This window comes from Perca fluviatilis, chromosome 7 (assembly GCF_010015445.1).
Source record: "Perca fluviatilis chromosome 7, GENO_Pfluv_1.0, whole genome shotgun sequence".
In the NCBI taxonomy this organism is placed as follows: Eukaryota; Metazoa; Chordata; class Actinopteri; order Perciformes; family Percidae; genus Perca; species Perca fluviatilis.
Window position 1 is genome coordinate 11,037,737 of NC_053118.1, and position 22,071 is coordinate 11,059,807.

Below are 22,071 nucleotides of genomic sequence, written 5' to 3' on the forward strand. Positions count from 1 at the left end.
TTTTTCCTCCTCTTGTTAATGTCCATCTGTCTCCATTTCAGGTTTTATCAGGTATATACTGTATGTACAGGTTGGAACAGTCAGAGGTTTACTGAGGTCAAGCTATAACACAAGAAAATCACCGAGCCAAGTTATAGTGAAGGCCTTAAAAGTAAAGCATATCCATATGGGCCATATATGTAATAGTCAAAGAATGCTTTTAGAGGAAAAAAGACTGAATCCATTACTGACCATTACTGGTTTACTATTATTTAATACAACATGCATTATCTCAGAGAAATAGAACTTTTTAAGTTTCTGCAAATCATTTTATTCTTATAAATGTTGATGGAACACCGAAATGATTGAGAACTTGGGTTATGTATGGTCACCATTATGCCATTTATTAATTCATTGCTGGAAACACATTAAATGCACTTAAAACACATTTCATTTTTCATAAATATTTCATATTAAAGATAAATATGTTTCACCTTGTGCCTACACAGACAAAGCATTATAGAGTTGCAACGATCTTGCAGCCAAGAAAGAGAGTAAGGCACAAAATAGAAAACCTTATTCATACAGTTCAATCATGCTATTATACTATTGTGTCCAAAAAAAAAAGAAGCTATATTATGTCAGCTAAATGATCCCCAACATTAGTACAATATGCATGCGCCAAAAGACAGTTAACATGAAAAAGACTGCAGCTGAGTGAGAGAAGAGCAGACGTAGGTACGTTTATGACACGACTGGAAATCCATCTATAATATTTGGTCTGTTTCTACGGTAAAGTGCATAATGTTTTTGTTTGTACGGGGAGCCGCTGAACGCTAAAGTCTCCGAAAGAAAAAGGAAACTTGGACAATAATTTCACCAAAGATAAAAATCCTTTGGTTTACTCACGTCAATTATTGCCAGCTGTTTAAGTAACAGTCCTGCCCACTCCTCAGTGGAATCACCCACGAGTAAAACTGAGCCGCAGACTTTGATTATCCCTGTGCCTATTTACATGCAAACCTGCAGTGCAAGAAGTAACAGACAAATGTATATTGTCCAGCATTATTCTCATCTAAATTCAGCAGGTAAGCCTACCGTTGTTCAACTATCTTATAGCTGGGGGAGAAGAAAACTCCTGCCCTACCTGCCTTTTATAAGCCCCCTGCAACCAGGAACTTTTGTCATAGGATATGTACTATATATTTCTTGGATTGTCTGTGCATCATTGTTGATGTCATGGTTTGTGTGTGTGTGTGTGTGTGTGTGTGTGTGGGGGGCTGGAAGAATGATGAAAAAAAATAGGCACTAAGGTGAAAAAGCATTACAAGGTAGTAGAAATGGTACAAATCATATCAAGGGCAAATGTAACAAAAGGGGAAGCTAAATAGCAAACTGCACGATATAAGTATAAGGCATACATATTTTCAAATACATGTTTATACAAAAGAATATCATACAATAACATTCAGTATAAATGAACAATGAGATAATAACGAGGAAGCAAGAAAAAAAATACAATTCTAATCTATTCACATACTCCCTACATATTTTCCAGCCTTTTTATTCCGTTTCCCTGTAAACAAATCATTGAAATGATACAAAACTGTCTTATAAAAACTTCCACTTTGGGTTACAATGAACCATTTGCATTTAGCGTGACGGCTGCTGTTGTTTGCTGTCAATATCACTGCTGTAAGGCACCGAATCGGTTGTTGCGGACTGACTGCACAAACAAATGAACCAAAGTGATAAAGCATGAAACGTATTGTCCCATTAGCTTGTCCATGCATTAACATACAGATCACACTCAAAATATGAAAGATTGTCATTTTGTCAACGATAGAAGTAATTCAGTCTCTTTGAACTGTTTGGTCCACTAAAGAACATCTGCTGTGACTTAAGGCAAGTGTAGTCGTATACTTTGCCCCTGATATCACTTCCCTTTTTTTTCTAAATATAACATTCATCTGTTTATTCAAATGGAGCTCGGAGCCAGTGATTGTCAATGTGAGTCTGCAGCGAGTCTGTGAGTTAGGAGGAGCTGATGGTCAGGTGGGAGATCCTGCTCACAAATGTATTCTTCAACATCTGGATGTCTGGGGGGGTTTTATCCTCTTTTTGTTGATGCTGCTGCTGTTTGAGTGTGTGCATGTGTGTGTGTGTGTGTTTGTGTGTGCGTGCGTGCGTGCGAGTATGCATGTGTGTGCGCGCTGCAAAAGACTTTTGGACGTCTATGCATGAGTGTGCACGGAAATGCTGGAGAGGTCGTTCCTGATGATCTCGTTAACTGTGAAAAGAAAAGAGAAGATCATTATTAACTGGTCACATTGGAAAGAAATTCAGATCATTTAAAAACTATTGCACTTTATGGAGAGAGGTGACATATAGAAGTCACAGAGGATAGGCTTGTGATAGGAAGGTTGTCAGTTTAAATCCCTGGCCAGGATGGATTTCAAATCAGGCAAAGTGGGAAACTGCCCCAAGGCCTCTTTGTGTCCATGTGCGAAATGAAAGGGTCACGCCACAGATTGTACCCGTTTGCACAACAGTGGCGTAATGTCTTATGTGACTGTGAAGGGAGCTTTCTGAAGCTACCATAAGTCTGAAAACATCTCCGTTTTAGACTTGATAACAGAGAGCCTGTGTTGCAAAGTAGGGCTGTGGCGTTATAAAAGTGGGTGTTTGCCAAACAGGGAGGGTTTAATAAAAAATGCTATCAAGTTGCATTGTGGGAAATGTAGGATCCAGGGTTTTTGGGGTGTACAAGAGTAATAAAGATCAGGCTACATTGTCCTCTGCTGCCCATGTATCTATCTCGCTCTCTCTTTCTAGAAGTACCATATTAAATCACTGGATTACATTTACAGTTTGTTTTAGGAATATGCACTACAAAAGTAAAATAAATAAAATGATAAAGGGCCCTTTGGTGGGCCCTGCTTTATTACCTAAAATCTTAACATGGCGTCACTGTGTCGATATATGGTTTTAAGGCCTTTGTTGTTTCAGTTTTGTGCTTGTATGTTGCACATTCCTAAATTAATGTCGTAATTTAACCTACCACATAGTAAATCTGGGGAAAGGTAGTATTTTTGGGTAGAAAACCGTACATATTGCACAGTGGGAGTGAGAGGTGTGGGGGGGGGTTGTGTTGTGTGTTAGTTTCAACATTTTGCATCCATCCAATGACATCACATCAACAGAGAGCACTTGAAACATTGTAACTCTTGGCAGCCCGCAATGAATAATAATGTCACATGAGGTATTCCTGCCCTGAATACTTGGCATAGATGTGGTCAAGCTGAAAAATACTGGATAACAGTAGCTGCAATCCAAACATATCACTGTCGTTACCAGCCTTTAAAACTCGTATCGGCCCCATACACACATCTCTGTTTCGAAGTCTTTCCTGCACTACTTCCTGTGCCCGCGCCTTTCCCACAGTCGGGCAGACACACATCAGTCCCCAGCCTTTATCTCCTCTGTGTTTTTTGGCAAAACAGAGGGAAGTGACTGTGAAGATGGCGAGGACCCCGAGCCCTGCAGCTTAACGCAAACAAGAAGCTCCTCAGCTTGCCGTGATAAAGTGGGCTGATGCAGACAGAGAGAGAGAGAGAGAGAAAGTCTGGTGACACCACCATCCGCAGTAAGGAGCCGAGACAGGAAGTCCACCCACTCTGAGGGCCCAGAGTAGGCCTGCAGTGTGTTATCACTAGATACTGTTTGCTGAATTGTGAAGCATCTGCACTGACCAAGACTAAAACATCAAAGAGAGAAAACAAGACAGCGTCCCTTTAATATCCTGATACCATTTCAATGCTGTGAACTATTTTCGGTACAGTAGATCGGTATTCGGTATAACGGCTATGGTGCTGATGAAAAATGACGATAATGTACTTTTTTTCTTGTACAACAATGGTACCGATGTTAGTCAAACCGATCCATGGGAAATGAAGTGTAGAAACACCACAGCAATATGTACACGTATTATCTACCAAGGATGGGGACAGAAATACATGAGCAAATACATGAATAAAGTGTTAAGATGGCACTTTTTAAAGAAGTAGGACACACACCTATAACACACACACACACACACACACACACACACACAGTTTGGGACTCACCTCCCTAAACAGGAGGAACTCCCATTGGAAAATTCCCACCTGTGCCAACACTGCCGGCTGTTTTCAACTCTATTCCACTCTGGGCTCAACAGGCATTTACACGCTGAGGCTATTTTTAGCTCTGCCATTGCAGGACATAAAGGAAGTGAAAGCACATGTAATAATTAGATGATCAGACAATAATGTTGCTGCTCTTCTCAGTTGGTGGAGGAGAGGAAACAGCTCCAGGTCATTTTGAAGAAGGAAAGGGAAAACCCAACAGGTCGGCGGCAAAAAGCCACAAACGTACACTTTATTTTTCTCAGAGGGAAAACAGTGGCTTCCTTTCTTCTTTGCAGTCCCTGTACAAAAAAATAGTGACGTCTCCCCCGCCCACACATCAACTGCAGTGTTATTTTGCTGCGCTTTATCAACTAATATTTTCCATTGGCATGCCCGATGATGTTCCGTTCTGAAGAAGCGAGTGATAAAGAGAGAAGAAAAAGGTAAAACTCTGGCCCATGTGTTTTCATCTCTGTACTCTTACAGCAAAGTGAGAATCTCAGAAACAGGATGTGGCCAACAGTTAGACCACAACAACGCCAAAGCTGCTATTTATAGCTGTTTAATGGGGTAGCTCGTGGCACTATTTAGTTGCAACAACTTCTCGGAAACGAAAAGAAAATCCGAAAGAACATTTGATAAAACCTGAAAGGCTGACATATGAACAGGTAATGAATGTGAATGAATACACGACGTGCACATGCTAAATTTCAAACCAGTCAGGTAGTTTTAGGCAACGGCTCTCCAAATGCATTCAGTTTAATTTAGTGAAACTATGTTATTTATTCAAATCGATTTCATTTAGTTCAAATGTTTGGATTATGTGTTGACAATAAGAAAATCCTCTGACAGAAGAACCGAGATTTTTAAGTCAAACTCTCCCGCATGACAGTTTTGGAGTCTGTCCCACCTTCCACAAAGGGACTAGACAACCACAAACATGCAGCATAAGGGAAGGCAGTAAAACATGCTGACGAACATTTCGTCCAGAGTGGAATTTGGCCCCCAAAAATTCAACCCCTTGCATACTATGGAAAGGCCGAGGTATAGCACAAGATCTGCTCTGTACACTAGGCCTTGTAAAGCTAGTTGCAGTGATAAAACCAAAGAAAAACATGCCAGATGATTACATGCCAGATGATTATATCTCACTTTCCTGGTTTTCTATATGCTATTGTAAAAGCAAGAATCCTGTGTTACGTTACACAATAATATGTTTGTTGTCAGATATGTACATAAATGAACTCTCAGTGGCCTGGCATCCCGCTCAACAGCATTGGAAAATTATTTAGTTTTTTCTTTTTTCAGTTGCCCAGGTTAATAATGGAAAGCTTTAACTGGGAGTGCACCCTCTCATGAATAAACAAACAGTGGAAAATTGAACACCGAAATATTCCCCTGCTGTACAAAAAAAGAAGAAAAAAGACGTGCTCTGTTAGCCTAGTTAAACAGAGTGACATCCTTTATTAGCAGTTGTGCCAGTGCAATCAGTGAACCGCAGCCCGGACCTGTCAGGACTTATAGTTAGGGCTGGGCGGCTGGGAGATCTATTTCAGGCAGGTGTGAGAGTGGCACAAAAATATGACTTTACTCTGATGCCAGTTCAATGGGCAATTCAGCTCCTTTGTGAAGGCCTACCAGTGTTTCTTGGCAGTGACTTGGAGCTAACCCCCAACAACGTCTCCATCGGCTGTGACTGCTGGCTGAATGAATGTTGACATCGCATAAATGATTTGCTTCTACCTGTTTTAGAAGGGGTGGTGCAGTACCCTCAGTGCACATGCTGTCTGTGCCGAGCATACGCCAACAATACAGGTACAGGTCAACTTTTATAAACGGCACCCATTTGAGTTCTAAAGCAACTATGTACAGTCACATGCAGAGGTGGGGCAACAATTTGCTCAATGTGTGACAGCTTGTCTAAAACCGACTATAGCCGAAGGCCCAGACTAAGCAGGCTCTCGGAACAAAAATAGCACAGCTTTAAAATAACATGAAGGGGCTACGTAGGTGTGGGCATGTTGGTACAGGTACCAGGGAGAAGCTACACGGATCTACACATACGATCTAAGCTAGGAAGTCCAGTTGGAGGAATATATCCATTTTTTGAAGTACTGAAGGGAAGGTTTAGGGAATGTCTGAAGTGGGGTTGTATGAAGTGGTATGATGTACTTATCTATAGTCAGTGTATTACCTATAATAAAGGATGGTTGGCACGCCCCCAGTTTGGAGAATGTTTGTGTTATTGTGTGACTTTGGTGTTGTAAAGGGTTAGTTCAGATTCACCAAAGTCACACAGTAACACAAAGTAACCGATCAAAGCAAACGGTAGACTAGCAACTCCGGTGTTCTGTGCTGTAAAATTACCGTTTTTGTCAAAGGAGTTTGGTGGCTTAGCAGAAAGCATAGATATATATATAACGGCTGCAGTTCCTCGCCGGAAAGGGCTGTCTGACTGCAAGGTAAAGCAGTGAAAATATTAGAAATATAACGTTGCTTAAACCGATATAGATTTTTTTTTAGGCAGGCCTTTTTAAGGTGGCTTAAATGCGTTTAGCTGCTGACCCTGTCCGCTGCAGTACATCGCTTAGCTTCCGTGTCGGTAGCACTGCCAACACCAATATGACAAAATATATATATATATATATATATATATATATATATATGAAAGCAATGTATAGCAATATGAGCAGCAATTATGGAACCAATCCAAACTAAAAGACACATTGTAATTTACATGATAACATAAAGTTACTTTGTGCTTTTTGTAAAAAAAAACAAAAAAACTTGCAAACTTGAAAAAGCTAGATATGTTTTTTTTTTTATATAATAAACAAGCAGTTATTTTGCTGCAAATTTGACCTCCTTTTTATTCAGTAATCCAAGCACATGGGCGTTGTGACTTCACTGGGCTTCTCTGAGAGTTCAGTGTGAACCTGACCTGCATTGGGGATTTAGTTAGCATTGTTAGAGGAGAGCGCTGTGCATTTGGGTTCGATAACAGCCGGGCTTCCTCAGAGAACAGAGGACGCCCTCATGGTCTGGTGAGACGCAGAACCTCGAGTCCCGAGAGCCGCTCGGAGGTTCCTGCTGTCGTAACACGATCTCCTCCGACCAAATCAGATTACCTGACTGGCAATGACCTGGCACACAGAGAGAGAGAGAGAGAGAGAGAGAGAGAGACACGTCACCTTCCCCTGGCTTCCCTCAGCTGACTACCCAACAACACAACCTCGGAAGTCAAGGTTGTAACGGAGTCTTCCTGCCAGCGACTTCTGTCCTGTTCTGTTCTCGCTCGGAGACTCTTGATACCAAAGTAGCGGAGGGCACCTTCCTCTCACTTTCACTACATTGCACATTAAATACGCCACAGCTGTGTTAGGGTCAAGGGCCTTCACGCTGTAGCGAAGGGGGATTTGTTAGAACAAGGAGGTCGTTTCCTTCTATTGTGGCCCTCAAGACTCTCCGCAGCATTTGAGGAAGTAAGTCTGAGTCACAGAAGCCCCCCCCCCCCCTCGTATAAACACAGATAAACACTGGCATCAAATCTGTGCAGGCGGAGAGAGCAAAAGAGGAGACTGGCTGCGAGACAGACGCAACGTTAAACCTCATCTGAACTGCTTTCATGTGATTTGCTGGGGGAAGCCAAACTGAAGCTCAAACTTGCTGGAGAGAGACAATTGAATTTCCTGGTACATATTACTTTTGTTTCCCCACTATATCAAATCTTCTCTCGGGCCTCGGCAGAAACACTTAATGGACCATTTGCTGCTTCCCACGCACGGCTCGAACGGCTGGACGGAGCGAGGGGCTCAGACAGCGTCACTTATCTTGCGCTGATAACCGGCAGCGTCACAAATAGGGACGGGGGTCAGAGGTCAGAACACACACACATAAATGACAGAGGAATGAAGACGGAGAGACCCGAGAGGGAACGAGCGAAATCGAGGGGAGACACAATCACATGTCTCCGCAGATAAAACACAAACGAAAAGAGACATTGTGTTCCACTAATGCTTCATCATGATGAAGGGGCTTCATCAATTCATGTGAGCCTTGCAGGTAGATGGGCTTCTAATCCATGGCAGGGATCCCTTTGGGCCTAATGATGTGATGACAAGCTGGGCTGATGTGTGAAGCCCTGGGCTCTCCCATGTGGAAGCACTCGGTCTCCGCGGACCGACAGAGGAGATGGGGAGAAGAAGAGGGAACGAGATAGGGCTGCAGAGCCGCGGTATGTTTTTAAAACAAAGCTGAGATTACCCCGCGAGCTGAGGTTTTACAACTGCCCCGCAGCAGCTGTTTGGTACTGTGAAAAAAAAAAACACAGCTGGGCCAAGGGGGCCGAGAGCCAATCATCTCCTCGCGCTGCTAAGGTGAACTATGACACCATTAATTGTATGATTTAGACGTCCACAGGTGTAATTCCCACCGGGGAAATCCTACTGTTGTCCCTAGATGCCCTCAAGTGCATAGCAATAGAAAGCAACAAGGCAAGAAATAGTTGATATGAAAAGGAGAGGGAAGACGAAGAAGAGAGAGGAGACCCAGAGGGACAGCGAGACAGATTTTGAACATGATTTAACAGCACAGAGGGGCCCAGGGCAGGGATGCTAGAAGACGAGCGATGCGATCCGTCTTTTGGAAAGCTGAAGAGAAAAGAAGAGATAAAGTATGCGAGTGTAAACAGCAAGCGCTCTGATGTCACTAAAGATATTTCCAATCAATATGTCTGCTGCTGTTTTTAGACAGGGACTCCTGGCTCAGTTGGATAAGAGAGCTGGAGCAGCGGCGAGAGAAAAAAGAAAAAGAAAAAACGATGACATGCTCCCCGAGCCTCATGTGGAGAGTCAAAGTCTCTAATCTCCACCTGCGAGTCTCTAACGTGCCTGACGTTTTCAGAGCACATGCTTTATGGCTCTCAGCTGAATCTGACAAAACAAATCTCACGAAGCAAATGGCCGGACCCAGGAGAATTTAGGTGTCTTGCCTACTCCAGACTAAAATCGCTCGAAAACAGCCAAATTAACTAGCAAGGGCCGGGTATCATACATTTTTGATACCGGTACAAATACAGTGACTTTCGATACCGGTTCCTAAACGATTTTAGATACCAATTTTAGAAAAATCTATTTTAACAAAAAAGAAATTACAACATTACACATTACAGCACAAATCTTTTCATTTATTTGTCAGATCCTACTACGGGAGCCCTGTCTCTGTGCGTAACATAGAGTTTTCTACGATGTTTAACATTAGACAGCCAATCACCAGCATTATTAGATCTCGGTAGAAGCATGCTGCGTGCTTATTAACTCACTGACGCTGATGAGATTTACTCCTTAGGTATTGAAATTTGGTATTGAATGCTACCTGATACTATGGAGGCAATTCAGTCGGTGCCTAAAAAGTGATCTGAATTCGCTTCCCAGCCCTACCTACTGGCAATGCTGTGATCCAGGCTGGAGAACTATAAAACAGCAGCATCCCAGAATTAGAAATCTAAAGACAACAACTTTTACTGAAGGCCCGCCACTGATGTGCTTATTTTGGCCACAGCGGCGCGTAACCTTTGTCTTTGATCTTGCATGGTGTGCTGAGCCTCACCCTATCTCACCTCCCTCCCTCTCTCTTTGTGAGCCTGCCGCTTCCCTCTCGTCGTCATCGTCGTCCTCCTCCTCCTCCTCTCATTTCCTCCCGGGCCCAGGAGGCCGCGGGTCTGCTCACTCGAGTCGGTCTCCAGGGAGGATGAGGGGGAGGTGTTTACATGGTTGGAGCTGCTCTCCAGTGCCCTCATCACTGACTTCTCTGTAATCAGTGTGCCGCCAGTTCTGACTCCTTTGCAAACAACAACAACATACAAAAATACATAATGGACCCGTCCAGAAAACAATGAACCTCCTTTTGTTTTGTTTGAGAGACTGATATGTTTTTTTCTTTTCTTATCCTTTTAATTATCTTGTGACCCTTACATATATTGGGACCCTTTGGGTCCAAGAATACCAAGGTGGGAACCACTGATCTAGTACACTAAAGCTTGCACATGAACATGTAGTGTGTACCTTTTCAACGGAAAGAAAGAAAGGATACCACAGTACCACCCACACAGTTTGATTGACATGCGATGTCAACAAGTGCCTTGCAGATGCTCAAACGCTGAGCAGCAAAACGGTGGTTTCACTTCTTGATTCCACAGTTCAGTCGGATTGCGTTGAGCTGTGTTTATTTCGCCGCAGTGGAGGAATAGCACAACAGAGCTCCAAAATTCAAAGTGTTTCTCAAAAGCAAACATAAAAGTACGAAGCTAAAGAGCTTCTGACATATGGTGTGTATTGATGACTCAAGAGTGTGAGAAAATCCAAAAGTTGTTTCACACAACAAGTGGAGCATAACCGCAAAAAGCAAACAACCAAAGCCTGAAAATACACCAAACTGTGCGAAACACACACATCTTTGTGATTGAGATATGAAAGGAGACAGATTAAAACTCTTTGTATGGCTCATTACCATTGGGTTTATGGAAAAAATAACTCAGCCATCTGATAAACTCCCTGTGATTGATTCAGAATTAGAAACGTATGCTCCCGTGGATGGCTCGAGATTTCACTGGTTTTGAAAATGGCACACGGCGAAAAAAAATATGAGCATATTGAAACGATCATACTTCAGTGGGTTCCAGCCGTCTGAGTGAGAATTTGGCCGCGCACCTGCATATACTACGATTTATAACTGCATTTGCACTGTGCTTCTTTAAATCACCTGTTGCCTGTCAGTCATTATGCGCGATTTCAGAATTGTTTTCTCTTTTATTAAATGCAGAGGATCTGTGTTCTCGGTGTCCAAAAAGGTTACCTCAGTGCAAACTTTTATTGTTCACTATCCATCACAGATAGAAGGCTCAGAGAGGCTCCTTCCTGTTTTCTGATGTGCACGTCTGCTCGCGAGTGTGTATCCTGCACACCGTGGACTTTGGTTAACCTATCTGTTTTGCCATTCCAGCATTAAGCTCTGCTTGCTATCGTCTGCTAGCAAGAGTTTTGCTCTGGAAGTGCCAAGACTGCTCAGTTGGTCACGCGGTTGGTCAGTTGTTTCAAACCAAACTGGTTGTAAGGAGCAGCCAGGCCTCCGGGTTCTTTCGATTCTTCCTTTCTTCTTTTTTTTTTTTCCCCCCCCTGAGGAAAAAAAAAGAGCCACAGCACACTGGACAGTGCAGTGCAGTCCTCCAGCTCAAACTGGCATTCCTAGTCTCTTATGGGATGTTTTACAGCTTTGGAAAGCATGCTCCAATGAAAGTAACATTTCCACTGATCCAATTCTCGACAAGCTGGACAGAGGGTTTTTAAAGTCACAGAAAAAAGGCACTAAAGGTAACTAAATCTTAAAAAGCTCCTGCTGCGCACAAGGACGTGGGCCTCTCTCACTTTTTGAACATCCCCGCTGAGCTCTAGTGCTGAAGCAGAGTGTGATCTGATTAACACTCTGTCTGCTGACCCTGAGAGCTGCCCTGCGACTTGAAATCCTCAACGCCGTCGGGGATTCAAAGAAACAGAGGAGGAGGAGGTCGCCTCAGGGCACATCGTCGGGCCTATTCAGGTAGACCAGTCTGGAGGCAGGGCACAGGCCGTCTCGGCAAAAGCTTCACTTATCTCCTTTCCATCGACTTCCCTTTGGTTTTTCGTAGACAGGCACACTTTCATCCATCTGGAAACCGTATCATTTTCAAGAAACTCAAGGCTGTGTCAGAGTCAAGAGACGAATATTACCGGCGATACTCTTCCAGGGATAGGAGGTGAGACAGACACATTTGCTGTCACCTGTAAATCACAGAACCGCATTTTCACCTGCTTCTGTTCGTGCTGTTTCGAATCATACCGATTTAACAGTTGCTGGAGCTCAGGGAGTCAACCCGCCACTTAAATACCTTAACAGAAACTAGAGCCTGCTATCTTACTCAATGACACAGTAAATCTAACTGATTTAATTAAAATGTACATGACATTTTAATTCACACAGTGTTTCGAGGCCAAGCTTTCCAACTCAAGCTCTCTGCAGATTTGACGTGACTGATTTACAACATGTGCAGAAAGAACTGTCTTGTCTTCAGGTACTAGAAGGTCCGATTGGATTTAAGGAGTCTAACAGAAGAGTAAGTTGTCCGTTTCAGCATATTAAAACAACAGTACCACTACCTTGTAAGGCGCCCTTAATAAAGTGTTTATGAGTTGTAATTAATGGCCCTGGTAAAGGTAGTCTCGCATCGTCAGACCTTCTTCCACACATACATTTTTGGATAGGAGAAAAAAAAGCTCTGGGTTGTTTGCATTTCTTTAAACCAATCGCAGTCGTCTGGGGCGGCGCTAAGCTCCGGATGCAGCGACAGTGGCTCTGCAAAATATTCTCGGGAAGGAACTTGTTTTGGTGGAACATTTGCAGCCCGCGAAAGAAAACGCCACATATCATTTTTAAATGAAGTTAACTGTTCACACAATACAGTAACCTGAGCGATATAATTTAGCACGATATATGGTTAAACGTAATATGCTCTTACCAGTGTATCCTCGCCAATGGGTCCCGAAACGTCCCAGTTAGAGAGTAAATGCCGTAAACATGTTCTTTGTAAATCTTTCCAATCATTCCCTGAAAGAACCACGCAGGCCTGCCTTGTTCCACGTTCCAAAATTTCTTGCGTGTAGCTTGCTAGCTCGAAGTTTGTTGTTGTTTACCGAAGCGAACGGAGTTTGAGAACAAACAGAGAGCGGAAGGCGAGTGACATCATGTCAGGCAATTATCCTGGAAATGTACTTTCGTTGATCCAGACTATATTAAAGGTGATTAAATAACTTACAAATGCTTTTTTGATCACTTATAAGCTATTAATACATACCAAACACCCTGGAAGCTGTTTCAAGCTTTCAGGGTTATTATCATTAGTTAGAATGATTTATAAAGAATAAATAATACCATATAAACACTTTATAAAGGGGGCCTTATTAGAAAGTCATACCAACACCCTTAGATGGGAACAATTTAACCCTTTATATTTAGCATTAATCAGTGTATTAATACTTAATACATGGTTGGTACCACACTATATTGTGCATAATGCATTTTAAGAGTTAATTTACCTACTTGTCAACAACTACAACTGTGAAGAATTTGTAACTAGTGGTGCAGTAACTAGTGACAGTTAACAAATGATGGATAACACAGCATAGCATAGTTGTAACCATATGAAAGTGTACTTGATTACACCCATTCTTACAATGTGTTATAACACATGTACGGATCATTCCGAGGCAGAGTAAAAACTGTTTATAAATATAAATGTTAAGCTTGAAGATGAAATACTCAACAACAAAAGGTCTTATTGCTAGATTTCTACTGGGGCTTTTAGCTGCATCTCATGGCCTTCATCAAGTGATGCCGTTTTCTCAAAAGTTATAATGCATAAACAGGTGAAAGCTGGGATATTTCAGTGCTATAAAACGCAGCACAGCGGTTAGTTAAAAGCCCCTTGGCCTTTCTTGAGCTAAAGACCTTAATGGTGAGGTTTGCGTAGCGCCGCTGTAACCTTTCATTAGCTAATCTCTCAATGCTTCACACCATAAAAAAAAAAAAGCTTACTGAGCGTGAAAGGATTTCCCTGTTTGTTAGCACATTGTTTTCAGAGGAACTGAGCTCAGCTGAGTACAATCAGGAGAGTCGGGGGACCCGTTGAGCCTTATAACTGCCATGGGTCATATGTCAACAGTAGGACACTTACAGTTCAGTGGTTATGATCATTCCCTTCACTGAAGTAAACCCATTCACCCACTGCTTGGTAAGTCTCTGCACTGCAAGCGGCCACTGGTGGGAGAGGAAGAAAATGTGATCTTTAACTTTGGCAATGTTTATCTTTCTTTGACTTTTAGTCTTTTGGTTTGAACAGCTTTAGCTGTGTGTGTGTGTGTGTGTGTGTGTGTGTGTGTGTGTGTGTGTGTGTGTGTGGCGTGCGTGTGTGCGTGTGAGGAACAGGGGCAGTGGGAAAAGCTGCCAGGGAAAATCACCAAGATCGCATGCTTCTTTGCTACTTTCTTCCACCTCAGATTTTCCCCTCTTTCTGTTAGCCTGTCTGTGTGTCTGCGTCTCCTTTATTCCTATGGCTGATCGGATTCTTCTCATGCTCACTGAATATTCCTGGAAGTGAGGACATGATGAGAATCTCCTGACCCCCAAGATCTCCAAACACTAAAATAAGTCTCATGTCTTTAGGCTGTCTCTCCATTTCAGGGGCCATAAGCTATGACAGAACAGATATCACACACAAAAAAAAAAAAAAAAGTACACATTCTTCAAGTGTTTGTCTCGGGGAAAGAGTTAGATTGAGATTATAATCATTTTAGACGTATTCATTATTTTGAGTGACGCATTTTACGTCTGTGTTTAGAATGATTTGTCAATGGACCGTAACACTAAAACAGGGGACATGTGTGTTTGGTTTAAAGTCTTGTGGCAGATTCTACTGAGACGCTCACTCTTTCAAAGTTTATATCTGCATCTGTATTTCACTTTCTGTCTCCATGCCCCTCCCCCCTCCTCCTCTTTCTCTTAATATCTCCCACCCTCTTCTTTCTGAGGTATCTGTGCATTGGAGGAGACGGCCAACTCTGGCATGAGTTGCAAAACCCAACGGCTTTCCCCATCCCCACTAGCAGGACAGACTTCTCTGTTGACATCCGTCGCTACAGGATACTATTTCACTGAGCTAACACATTTCAGATGGGGAGCTGTTATTAAGTGGTCTGGGATGGAGACCTGCTCCTGTTTACTGATGCCGCAGGTATTTACATCCCATAAATACAAAACCAAAAACACTGGAACTGCTGGGGGAGAATATCTCCGTGTGGTTGCGATCAAATGGAGAATCTCATCTTTGAGACACATTTAACTGCCCGTGTCTTTGAGCAAGACACCCCACAAGCTCCAGGGCTGTCGTCCAGACTCCGATCTTGACCCCTGAACCTCCCTGTAGGGGAGTCAAAGAAGAAGAAAAAACGTGTCTCTCTGCAAATACATTCTGCGTGTTTGGTGTTTAGTATGTTCCCTGGACTGCATGAGTTTTCCATGTGTTCATGTGTTTAGTGCCAGCAGGAAATATCCAAGTTTCGAGGCAAATTTATGGATTCTGTGACTGCGCAGTGTTTGTGACGTTCGCAGCAATATCAGATAGCCCCACAGGGGAACAGTGTTTTATGGTAAATGTAGTAGTGGTGAAATGTTTGTGGAGATTACAGAATGTTCTTTCAATCACAAACAAAGTAGTAAACATAGTAAACCGTCATCGAATCACAAACCTCCGAAATGACCAAGAGGACTTGAGTTCTGCCCATTCCACAGAGACATTTTGCCCTATATGAGCACCTGACGCAGAAAAACAGTGTCAATGGATGGAATTCAGCCAGAAAGAAAGCAGCTAATGGCTTGGATCGTGCTTAAATTCAACCATGGCCAAGGCCCAGGTAACAACCTCACAGCCTTGAGGAAGGAGACTCTCTCAGTCATCACCCTGTCAACCGCACTGACATTCGTCATATTATGATTCAGTAATGACAGTGTCTGGCGTGAGGCTGATAGCTCCATGATCACAGATTCAATTCAAGTCAATTTTATTTATAATATCAAATCATAACAAAGAGTTATCTCAAGACACTTTACAGATAGAATAGGTCTAGACCACACTCTAAAACAATTCAAAGAATTACATTAATTCCCCCAAGAGCAAGCATTTAGTGCGACAGTGGCGAGGAAAAACTCCCTTTTAGGGAGAAACCTTGGACAGACCCAGGCTCTTGGTAGGCGGTGTCTGACGGTGCCAGTTGGGGGTGTGATGAACAGTGGCAATAAATAAGGACACAATAAAGATAATGGAACTATGACTAGAAATAGTAGTTGTAGTAGTTCATGGCGTAGCAGGGCACTGCAGGGCGTTACAGGGTGTAGCAGGACGGAGCAGAGCGTAGCAAGGCACTGCAGAGCGTAGCAGGACATAGCAGATGTACACAGGAAGATCCCAGCCAAGCCACAGGCCCTGTCTGAGTCCTGCCCCGCTGTGATCCGTGCGGCTCTTCAACGCGTGTTTCCTAAACCTCAGTATGTGAGCCACATTAACCCAGCCTCTAAACTGCTGTGTCGGGAGAATCTATAAGAAATACATGACGTATCATGTACTGAAGTAATTTAACTTTAAGGAATAGACTGTCTGGAGAAAGAAGCCCTGTGGCTTTACCATGCTATATTTGAGCGTATACTTCACTGAAGTCCCTCTTGCTATTAATGCCAGGTTATTGACTCCCATACAAAGTCCACGTAGTAAGCCCACTTACAGCACAGCTTGGAATAATGAAAGAAAATATCACACAAATCTCTACAGTAGCAAATCTGCGTCACACATATCTGACATTTGGACAAAATAAACATGAAACCCCTTCAAAAGTCTCCCATTTAAATGTGTGCGTGTATCAGATCCCAGACACAAAAGAAACCCAATTTGTTTAGATAATTTAGCTGCAGTTTTTCAGCAGACACATTCTTTCTCAGTGACTGTGGATACTATGACGGAGCGACTGAAACCAGACCAGATCCTCTGGCTCGCACACACACATAAAAGCCAGCGAGGGCTGCGGTAATGAATGGACTGAATTCGTACGGATTCATCTTGCTGTGCTTATCAAAACTAATAATATACAGTATTCCCAATGGTTTTACAAAAAGCTAAAAATATAATACAGTGACCCCATTGCCACTGTCATATGTAACCACTTAGATCCAATTATTTGCTGAACTGCAAGCAATCTTGGACAATTGTGTCTATAATTGAGTGGGTTTCATAGTTTGTGTACCAAAAAAAGAAAAGAAAAAAAAAAAAACTGATCACAACCAGGAATCTAAATGCTCTTATGTTCAGCCAATGGGCCAGAGATAAAAGAGATGTAAGAGGAAACAGAGGGTGCTAAGGTAATCCAGAGCCCTCCCACTCAACTGCAAAGGTATTCCTCTTCTATTCAAAGACGCAACAGTATTCTCTGGGTTCCATTGCTGTACTTCTATTGTAACTTCCACAATTTATATTACAAACTAACATTGTGTTTAAGCACACGGTTATCTGCTTTACAAGAGTTAAGTTTCTAACTTTGTGCTGCTACAGGCTTTAACGTTTTTCCCCCTTTTCCAATGTTACATGAATGAACAAGTTTGTAAGATCATGTTTTAAGTTTGTGTCTCTTAGTAAAATTTCATAAGCTAATTGATCAATTAATATCAAACATACCCTCTACTACAACCAGATCAACATCTACTCACATTTTTCTACTGAGTGAGCACACCCCTTCAAGGGAGGTCTGTAATATCTGATAATGGGTAATAAGAGACATAGCTGCTCTATTCACACAGTAAAAGTAATGGTTTTTGATTCTAATGAGAAGTAATGGAATCAAATCTATTGCTGATCCCAAAAGTGTAGTTGTTGAATCATAGCTTAGGCGGTCAATGACTCTTAAAGGCCAATCCTTGAGTGCAGCCACCAATTAATTTTTTTCCTACGACTATTAAACTTCTCCAGCAAAGCCCAACATTTTACTTATACCTCGCGGTGTCAAGAGCTGCCAGGAAAACAGGAACCCTAATATCAGAACGCAAGCAATGACAACAAGAGTAAAAAAAAAAAAAACATCCTCTTTGTAGTCATAAATAATTAAAAAAGCCATCACCCTTCTTCTTGCAACCCGTCAATATCACTGAGTCTACAAGGAGACTATGTTCTTGGCATTGCACTTAACCACAAGACAGCCTTTCTTTCTGTGCACTCTGAGCTTGAGCTTGACCTGCTCCCAGAAGGCCGCAGGGGTCAGAGGTGGAGTGTTGTGAAAGCACAGGCTGTCACTGTGTTACAGCGCTTCCACATCTCGCTGATTCTACTAACTAAGAGAGACACATATATACACACACACACACACACACACACACACACACACACACACACACACACACACACACACACACACACACACACACACACACACACAGTATATTGGAATACCTTCTGCAGTCTACAGGCAGCCCACAGTTAATGCTGTCGTCAATCTAAACATCCTTGATTCTCTTCAACACATCGTTGAAATCAGTTTAGTCGACTATCAAATCTGTTTCAATCTTTTACACCACACACACACACACACACACACACACACACACACACACACACACACACACACACACACACCAATATACACCGTCTAAACATACAGGAGCAGCTCTGCTTTAGTGAGTCCCATTAGACAGGTCGACCTCCACTTTAATGAATCCCCCCGTCCCCCCGCTAAATCCTCTCTCTCTTCTGCCCCCCTCCAATCCCAGAGCCAGCCTTGCGGCACACTCCAATGTTAGCGACTCAGCATGTTTTCGGCGCGGTGCGGACGCACTCTCAATCATCATTAGGGGTTTTGCGGAGTCCTGGGGTCTGGGCAGCCTGCCAGGATGTGTAAAAGTTTCCATGAGGAAAGCCTCGAGTGGCCTTCAGAAGCTTCGGTGGTGGACGGAGATCCTCAGGAAGGTTAGAATGCCTTTTTTTTTTTTTTTTTTTTTTTTTTTTTTCTTGGAGGGAGGAAGGGAGGGAGGAAAGGAGGGCTGACAACAATTCTGTTTTCATTTTGAGAAAACAAGCCTATTAAAAGTATAGGAGTTTCAAATGCACCAACCTTGAATTGAGGAGGAAACAATCACAAGGAAACACGAGGCAATCAGGGCACATATGTCAAATGTCAGAAATCGGCAGAGGCTGCGTTGCACTCTGTTTTTCTTATTTTGGGGGAATAAGGGCCCTCTGTTTCCCAGAGAAGCAGCTGGTAGAAATCTGGCCCTCTGATTGGCACTAGTTTTTTAGCTGTGTGCTGCATTCAGCTGTACTTCATGATATCACCCATCACAGCGGCAGCTAATGAGACAGGACACACGGCAGCAGCCTCACAGGACCAGACAACACACTACTTCTGCTCTACACACACACACGCACACATCCACAGCAAAATATCTATAAACACCAGGAATAGGGGTCCGTGTGAAGGATTTGCAACAAGTGATGTGGGGGATTTTGTGTTAAAAAAGCCAAGTCTGAGATCAAAAGTGTACATGTGTGTTTGTGTTTGTGTGTGTGTGTGTGTGTGTGTGTGCATGGACATGTGTTGTTTGAGACAAGAGGGGGTATGATGTCACCAGAATTGCTCCTTCAGACGTGTGACAAAGCATTCCGTCATTTTAGGAGTTCGTTTTTGGCCTAATTAGCACGGCCAACACGGCAAACTTAAATGCTGCCGACTGTGTTTTTCATAAATTCTATTGTTATATACACTGATGTCATTTGACTGGCGTTTTGCTCACAGCCATGTGCCTGGTAAAGTACAGATAGTGGGGCTGTGAGTAAGTAGGAAATGTCTGAAAACTTTGGTTTTATTTGAGTCCCTCCACGCGTTGTTTACGACGGTGAGTCAACAAGCTGATCTCACAGAAATGAAATGGATAGAAAGTTCATTCCCATTCAAATGAACGTAGCGGAATGGTCAGAGCTAACCTGACGCCGCCAGATGGGTTGCTTCGCATTTGCTCGGCATATCCATCTGGGAACTTACCGTTGGAGAACTTTTGGGAAGGGGCGAAAATACTGGTTAGCTGATTGGATAAACCATCTGTCTATCACCACCTATGTTGGTGATAGACGGGGCCAAATCAACCAATCAGATCAAACTCTTGCCGAAACCAGTCGGGAGAAGAGCAAAAACATAATTTCCTCTGAGAAAAGCCTCCGGTGCCGTTTTTTTGCTCTTCTTTCAATGAAGGAATACTTTCTAATTTGGATAAAACTTGCGCGATAGCTACGCTCATCTCATCCGTGGAAGCTGCCACGGTGTTTAGGCTAACACTCGCTTCTCGTTGCGTCACACCTAAACCCGCCTCAAAACCAACGCTGATTGGTCGGTCGTTTGGCGAACGGCTCAAAATGTTCTCTATCTCAAGATGCCAGACTGATCTGCGAGTAGAAAACTGGAGCTCGCGAGATCAGGACGGTCTCAGCCCTTGTTGATGTGCGCTGTTGCCATGGCAGCGGACTAACTTCTATATAAACTTCCCAACAGGTTCTCCAAACCATACGATGATAGGTTGTTTATTTCTACCGTCTAATGCGACCCAACTGAAGCGTTTGCCGTCCCCATATCTAAACCAGAGAACGTAACGGTCACGGTTTTAAACACGTGGTAAACCTTGTGAAACAGTCGCAGTTTGGTTAGGTTTAGGCACCAAAACTACTTAGTTTACAAAAAAGATTGTGGTTTGGGTTCAAATCAGACGTTACTTCACTTCCGGTTACGCACGTGATGCAGCTCTGTTCGGTTCCGTTTTCCTTTATTTTTAAACGGGACACAAACCATAGCCTCCGCGGTTAAAGTCCTGTGTTTGTTTAGACCCATCCACAAACCTTACCTTACTCTGTTCGCGGAATTTGGTGCTCCTCTACTATACTATAATATACTATACTACACTCACATTACTTCCTGCTTTGCTCTCGTCATAATTACTACCGTGACTAGAGGGCGTGTCCACTACAAACGTAAATATGAGTCGTAATTTCTGCTCAGACAAACGACTCACGTGGCCATTTTTAGGTGGAGGACAGTCTCAAACTTCCGTATAAACCGACTTGCGGCAAGTCAATGGCCTTTCTATCCATTTTATTTCTATGGCTGATGTGCTGCTTTATTCCAGCTAAAACAAGTGAGGCTGAAGGATGTGAGAGCCAACACACCACAGAGTTTAAAAAAAATTGCTGCTTCAACATAGTTAAAACCTCCTTGCAGACACCAGAATCATCGCCTCATGTCTTGCACTATAGTTAGTAAGCTTCTATCACAGCAGAGGGAAGAGTTTTAGCCCATTACAATGGAGAATGTGTACTGCAGCCAGGGGGGTTTACATCTCAGACTCCCTCCATACTAACCAAGCTCCTTGCGGTACAGTAGCTCACCGTTGATAAGTTGAGTGATTTCTCAGGGGCTGCGTAAAACCTGGGCCTGGCCAGAGAGACACATTTCCTCTGGCTGATGAGAGCCGGAGGCCTCAGCGTTCGAGCGTGGGAGGCGCTCCACTCTTGGGGGAGATCAAGTGTGCTCCCGCAGACTCCAAATCACCGGCCCCCAATTGCATGGTGAGGAACGCTACTCTACACGGCTGGCGCTAAATCACCGCCGCTGTGGTGAGGTCATCCGCTTGTCTTCCCTCTCTAATGGAGCGCTCAGCTCGCTAACATACGGTGGTAATGCGTGTGGACAGGGAGCGGGACGCCCTGTGAGCTGCCTTCCGATCTTATTTATTTTAGCTTAGGGCTCATTTGAGGGGTTTGGGGGGGCGGGGGGGGTCGGGCCTGGGAGCAGTAGAGGCCTTTGGAGTATGCTGTTACCACCACACACTTACAGGGACTCCAGTAGCTCACCACAGATGCTCACACAGACGTTAGGTGATGCAAAACGGCAGCGCATTGAGGTTTTTCAAAGGGGCTGCCTCACTGTCCTTGGTCAATCAATACACATTCCTGCACGTCCCTAATGCAACTGTAATCACTGGCTGAATACATTTGGCCACCGGGCTGGAGACAGATAGAGCCTGCTAAAGTGACAGTGGATGGAGTAGTGGGGAAGAGAAACAAGATTATGTGATTTCACCTTATCACTGCTATGTACATTGGGCATATCTCCATACTGTTGGTGTAAAAGGAGCCCTTGCCAACCTTATTACAAAACGCTATCTAAAGCTACAGTTTCACTCTATTCGATTAATGCTGAAATGAAAGCTTCTGCGTGCCATAACTATTGCAAACAGTCAGAGAGAGTTTCAAAGGAGC

The 22,071-nt window shown here is 43.3% G+C and overlaps 1 protein-coding gene across 1 annotated transcript in view; it reads right to left on the reverse strand.

Moving 5' to 3' along the window:
* Positions 1–362: 362 nt before the first annotated feature.
* LOC120563147 (nuclear factor of activated T-cells, cytoplasmic 1-like) overlaps positions 363–22,071 on the reverse strand; it is a 68,545-nt gene continuing 46,836 nt past the window's right edge. Inside the window, exon 10 of the mRNA XM_039807280.1 lies at positions 363–2,269. Coding sequence (XP_039663214.1) covers positions 2,214–2,269 — 56 coding nt within the window. The 3' untranslated portion in view covers positions 363–2,213. The remainder of the gene's footprint in view (positions 2,270–22,071) is intronic.